Source organism: Photinus pyralis, unplaced genomic scaffold, assembly GCF_008802855.1.
Source record: "Photinus pyralis isolate 1611_PpyrPB1 unplaced genomic scaffold, Ppyr1.3 Ppyr1.4_LG9, whole genome shotgun sequence".
NCBI lineage: Eukaryota > Metazoa > Arthropoda > Insecta > Coleoptera > Lampyridae > Photinus > Photinus pyralis.
The window spans coordinates 7,813,997-7,820,569 of record NW_022170878.1 but is presented as its reverse complement, the minus strand read 5'-3'; the positions used below and the strand labels follow the sequence as shown (position 1 = coordinate 7,820,569).

Sequence of the window (6,573 nt, the reverse complement as noted above, 5' to 3'; positions counted from 1 at the left end):
AAGATAATTCGAATTGGGCATTTGCAAACGTCTGTATATATTGTCAAAATTATTACTTAAATTTTGATTCCAGGTTTTATATCTTTTATCCTGGGTTAAGTCAAAGTTAAATGAATACATCTACTATGAAACATTAAAAATATAGCTTACAGGGTGTTTTTTTGGTAGGTCCAAAGTTGCAAAACTTCATATTAAAAAATCTCACTTTTTTTAAATGGAACACCCTGTATATTTTTCTGTCATCATTTAGCTCCTCCAAAAACCTTCAACTTTTGATTTAAGAAAATTTTAACTCTTAATGTCATCCAGTCAGTGATATTAGTTTCATTTTTTTTTCATATTTACCTCGTTATTATGTAAATTAGAACTTTAGTTCAGAATAAAATATAAAAAGTAGAAAAACCAAGATATTTGTTTGTTATTACATTTATTCTCCAGTTTTTATAGACTTAAATGAATTATTAGAAAAATGAATCAATAAATATGATTTTAGCTTTGAACGAGGCAGATAAAAATTACCTTTTTTGCATGGCCACCCACTATTATGTAAATTACATATAGGTAACTTATTTAAGATTAGAATATAAAACCCAGGAAAACCAAGATATTTCGAAAAATCCTGGAATCCAAATTTAAGTAATAATTTTGACAATATATACTGACGCTTGCAAATGCCCAATTTTATTAAAAAATCGAATTATCTTTAAAACTACTAGCTTTTCGGATATAATAAAAATGACGTACAGTTACACGTAGAATTCAAAAATGCATTCAAATACAGAGGGTTCTATTTAAAAAAAATGTGCATACTTTGTTTGCGCACCCTGTATAATTCCAAATATTTTTAAAATGTGGAGAATATTCAACCATACCGTAATGCAAAAGCCCTCTATCGAAAAATCTTATCTTCAAGGCATTAAGTTACTGCGCGCAATCGTTGACTCATCCTGTACCAATGTGCCCTCTAATGACGACCATACAGCGATTTTTCACTCTAAGGAAAATACGTTAAAATGAATGATTTCTATAACCTCCCAATTTTTTATTGGTGAAGTTAAAACAACCAATAATTCATGGGGGGGGGGGGCTTTAGACAACCTTCAAGATATAGGCTCCCCATTGCAAACTATTTCAGGACTGTAGAACAATTCTCTTAAAAATAATTCAAAACAGCGGAACTGGGTCCGGACGGACGGACAAAACGCAAACAATATCACATTTTTTTTAATTTAAAAAAAATTCTATTCAACCTTCTGGTGCTACGTTTCCGTTCAAAACGTTTAGAACAATAGACACTCTCATGAAGATTTTCATAGGGGGTCGTCGAAATCTTCTTTCCTGGAGGGTTAATCCCTATCCCGAGGACGCACTAGAATTACGTAATCCAAAAACGTTCCCAGCGTTCGTATCGTAATTTTCAAGGGTGGGTTATTTATGTTTCCGCGCTTTTATTCTGCTGAATACCGACCCGACGCCGTCGCCGACCGCCGTTCGCCTCCCCTCCGGCCACCCCAGCCAATACTAGGTCTTTTTTTTCTCTCTTTGCAGTTGCAACGCATCGGGGGCCTACTCTAGTGACGGGGCTCGGGGCGGACCGCCCCTGCCGCCCCCCCCCCTTAGTCCGCCACTGTCCATTACGTTCATGAAAAAAAGCACTTTACTGAGCAAATAGAATGTAATCAAAGGCAATGATTATGTCGTAAAGTGCTACGAGAAAACACCTTAGCGTATATGTTTACTCACTAAACAAATAAGTATGTATATGTTCAATCGACACTCAGCACCTAACGATTCAGTTTGAGGGTTGTGCCTAATAGAAGTAACATGACAATGAAAGTTACAAAGTTTGCATCATGTGTCATTTTTGTATCCTTCTTAAGTACCATAAGGACTATTTCACTGAAAATTAATCAGTCCTCTTCGAAGGTATGTACAGAAAAAGTGATCCAAACGATTTTTGGAGACGAAGCCCTTTACTATGTTTTCAACGGACGTAGTGACATGTTACCGTTCAATATAAGAAACCCAAGGATTGTTATTAATATTAGTCATCCCACACCTTCTCCACGCATGAAGAGGAAGGTTTCCAACAATTTCATGATTGATTTTGCTCGTCATGGAAGCTCACAATGAATTAAAAAAAGCACCCACGACAATAAGTTTGTCGAAACGGCGGCACAGTTTCCCCTTGGAATTCAGTAATTAACTTCAACTTTCGCAATAAAATATCACATACAATTATACGCGGCCGGCACTTCTTTCGTATACTTCGATTATAAGGCTGCGTCTCGACTCTTCAATTGTAAATAAAATTCTATGCGATTTAAAAATAACGCACACGACCTAAGTAAATCGAAGGCTCGGCCTAGAATTCTTCTCTCCCATATGTACTCACCGAAACGACCCCCAACGCTTAAGCCAATGGCGGCTGGTCATAAAGGGGCAAAAATCCAAATCCTTTCAGCAGTCTTTTCTCAAAAATTAACGTGAAAGTGCTAAACGTTAATTCTTGAAATGGACTGGTGGGGGGGGGGGCGGTCTGGATACTCCACCGCAGTAAGTACCCTCGTCGAAAGAGGGCGCGATAGTTCCTTCTCCATTATCCTTAGCACTCTTGTTTTGTTTTTTGTAAGAGAGCGTAGTACGAGGGGAGTCTCAAAAATAGAACGTGGCAAATTCGGCAGTAAATACCCTCATCGGGGAAGGGCTCGATATTTCTTTCCCTATTAGTCTTAGTGAAAAACGATAGTTTTTGAGAACACACAGTCTAATCTTTCTTTCCTGAGGATTATTCCATTCTGCCAGGATCTTAGTCTTATTCCCAACATTTTTCCAATTTAAAACACGATCTTTTCAGTTCAGGTTTTCCAGACCTTCCAAAGGTCTTGTAGAGCTTTTTGAGCGCGTATAGTCCTTGGCAGCTTTTAAAGGTTTGAAAAAACTAAGAAACTTATAAGTACTCTTTACGAATTTAGTCTGTCTGTAAGAGTCAACAAGTAGGGTTTCCAAAGGCTTTTTAAGAGTTACAGTAATTCTCTTTGTAAAGGTTTAGAGAGCTTTTGGGGTTCTTAAGGGATTTTTTTTAATACTACGCATGAAATCTGTTTGAGAGAGTTGCCTTGAGTCTTTACGAGTATTGATGAGTATTTAAAGAGTCTCCGTGAGCCTTATTGAAATTTACAACTCAAAAGCTTTTAAACGGCAGAGGGTCCTCAAAAATTCTTCCCCGAGTTTTCATGTCATGGAAATTCTTGAGAGCGGAGCTTTTGAGGCACTTAAAAACGTTTGTCAGGCTTTAAGAGCTTGCAATGGTTTTATTCTCTTTGAATGTCGCTCTCCCATCCAATATTTACTTAAGTACTCGCCGAATCCCAAATACGAAACGAACTAACTCAACCCAAACCAAGGGTGGTTCTTTATACAGGCGAGGGTAAAGCAAAAAATGTCTCCCTCGGTTTTGAGAACCGGCAACACTGTAACGTTTCGACTCTTATCTGCTTGAACACTCGTTTCTTATCTTAACGTGTTTTATTTTTTCGAATGTTAGTTCTGTTCTCTTTCATTATGAAGTGGTACACGTGTAACATTTCCTATATCAAAAAATTTGCAAATGTAACAGAAAAACTTAAAAGCCTAAAGCATTTCAGACCATTGGAAGATTTTTCCAGAGCTACGAAATGCTTTTTAAAACCCCATGTGCCTTTCCCGAGCTCTATATAGGTCTTGCAGTGTTCAGGTCAAGTTATCTAGCCCTAAAAGGCTCTGAAAATGGCACACAGAAGTGCAAGTCCTTTCTAGGTGTCTTCCAGCCTTCCAGGTCTACGTGAATCCTGAAACCTGCCTAGAAAAATTGGAAAATGGAGGTAAATAAGGTTCTCTCGGGTGCTCGCATAAAGCTCAGAATTCAGAAAGTTTACTAATGAGATAATCAGCTCGTTCATGATTTTGAATTTTCTGCTCATCCGTCTGTCTGTGTGCATATCTCGCGAACGGTTTCGAATTTACTAATTGTGTTTTCAGTAATAGGTCAAGGGACTAATTGATTAATTTTTGGCCATTTGGATTTTCTATATTGGTTTGAAACAGTTTATTATCTAAATACACAACATTGGAAATAATCCTATCCTACTTTAAACTTAAAAGAGAAAATGATTAACAACTACATATCCTCGGTACTCCATTTATAAACTTCCTCCTGAATCGCGTTGCGTGTATTTTGCACTTCGATCCACTTCTTCTCGTACCCATTCGATCGATTGACGCCGTCCCACCGATGGCCGGGCCGTATACCGAACCGATTCGGCATAAACTCCCCCTCAAACTGCAGCTTGACAGGTTTCCCGGTGTCGATATCGTTTTTCCTCCTCTTCTTCCGAATGTAGTCCAGCATGGGATCGCCCTCGCGCTCCTGCTCCTTGAGGTGCCGCTCGAGATCCTCGTCGTCGGCGTAGCGCGCGAACGGTTTGTTCATCTCCTGCAGGGCGTCCTGCAGCTTGCTCTCGTAGTCCTCGACCTGTTTCAGGCCCTTCCCCCACCGCATGTACTTCTCCTTGTTCGCCTCCTCCTGCCTCTCCTTCTCCGAACGTTCCTGCGCCTCCTTTTCGAGATCGCGAACTTTGCCGGTCTTGCGGTCGCGCACGACGGTCGCGGCGTTTGCGCCCGTCGTTTCCGCCGACATCCGCTTGAAGAGCTCGTCCTCGCGCGTGCGGAACTCCTGATTCTCCTTGACGAGTTCCTGGGCGTTTTGGAGGCCCGCCTTTTTGCCGTCGAGGGTTTTCTCCATACGTTTCGCCGGTATGAGGTACTTGCCCTTCTTGTCGCCGGGGAGAAGCTTTCGACGAGGCGGCGGCGGCGACGGTTCTCTCCGCCGCTTCTCACGGTCGGAACGGTGTTTATGTCTCGGGCTGCTGTAAGAATACTTTCAAACTCAATGAAATGCAAAAAGGAGAATGTTTGGTTTTGAAAAAATAAAATTTTAATGCAGGCAAACAATTTTTGATTTTTTTTAATGTCCAACCTTTCTTTTATTTCTACAAATTTCTTAATCCATTTTTCCACATTTTACTCATAATAAATCGAAAATCTAAAAAAATTTTTGGATTTTTTGAAATTTGTATTTGGCATTTTTTGATTTGCTCTCTCACTTTTCATTCGTCTTATTTCATATCTTCATCACTTTCTACTTATTTTTTAAAAAAATCTATACATCAAGATAAAATGAAATAATTCTAATAATTTACATACCCAGTCTGACCGTCCCGTTTGCCCGATCTTCGTGGCGGGCTATGGTCCGAAACCCTTCGCCGGCGACGTGGCGGGCTCATGTCTCGAGATTTTCTGGGTGGGCTGGTGTCAGAATTTCGCCTAGCTTTTCGAGGGGGGCTCATATCGGTGCTTGCCGCTCTCCGCGGCGGGCTCATATCCGGGTCGTCTTCGCGCGGAGGCGTATCGCCGAGAACTTTCTCCCTACTCGACATATCCCACCGGCTCTCTCCTTTCCCCTTCCGCGGCGGACTGCCCTCTGCCTTAGCCTTCTTCGCTTTGGCCGGCCGCTTCAATCCTCTGCTTTCATTTTTGAAGAAGGTCAATACTATCTCCCGATCGCTTTTCGTCACTAAATTCTCCAATTTGCCGTCTTCCTCCGGATCTTCGGCCGCTCCTAACGGCCTCCACATGTTGCTCTTGGTGTAATCGTCAATTCTCATGTGCATCGGTCGATCGTCGATAACACCGACGATTTGGGGCGCGTCCTCGTTCGGTCCATACAAGTCGTCGTTATCGGCCGTTAGAATCTTTGACAAATCGACATCATCGTCTATAATTTTCACCCTGCAAGGTACGAATTTGATGAGGCAAATGTAGAAGGGTAACCCCCTACTTACCTGTCGGAAACAAAGTCCTTTCTTCGCTTTTTCTTCTTCTTATCTTTATTTCCTGATAAATATTTCTTTAAATATTCCTTTTGATTCATTACTTCCATTATTATTTAATTGTAATCTCTTAATTAAATGTTTGTATTTGTGTAAATTTTTGAGGTTATGTTTACGTCATTACGTCAAATCATATGCAATTTGCGTTGTTGTCAGATCATATTATTACTGCCCGTTATTGCCGCTACTTTCAATTCTACACAGAGACCTAGATTTTTTCTCCATCCATCGTCTTTTCTCGTTTCTCTGGACTTTTCAAATTATTTCGTTATTCCGATTTTCAAATTCCTGTGATTCTTAACCCAAATCTACAAATTCTTCGGATTCTGTTTCAGATTCTTCATTGTCTTTTAAATCCGTTCCTCCTTCTAACACCTTATCTACATTGGATGTTCCATAATATTACGCAATTACAATAAACAATTCTAAATAAAGAAATGGACAAAGAGATAACAAATTCAAGTAAAGTAAGAGAGTCAATATTCCCCATCAGGCCCCCCCGGTAATACGTTTTTCTTCAAGGTATGGAATACCCTCCAGCAAGTATCATCGGTAAAGGATGGATCGAAATTTTTTCCCTATTACCCCCTACTACTCTCACGGTGTTAGCGAAAAGGTAATCAATTGTTTGTATATACCGGGT

The 6,573-nt window shown here is 40.2% G+C and overlaps 1 protein-coding gene across 1 annotated transcript; it reads right to left on the bottom strand.

Moving 5' to 3' along the window:
- Positions 1–4,072: 4,072 nt before the first annotated feature.
- Positions 4,073–6,053, bottom strand: LOC116181391 (BUD13 homolog). The gene is made up of 3 exons (XM_031501743.1): positions 5,883–6,053; positions 5,245–5,829; positions 4,073–4,907 (listed from the first exon to the last, which is right to left on the bottom strand). The coding sequence occupies exons 1-3, from the start codon at positions 5,978–5,980 to the stop codon at positions 4,160–4,162; spliced, it is 1,431 nt and encodes a 476-aa protein (XP_031357603.1). The 5' UTR covers positions 5,981–6,053; the 3' UTR covers positions 4,073–4,159.
- Between the last annotated feature and the right edge of the window lie 520 nt (positions 6,054–6,573).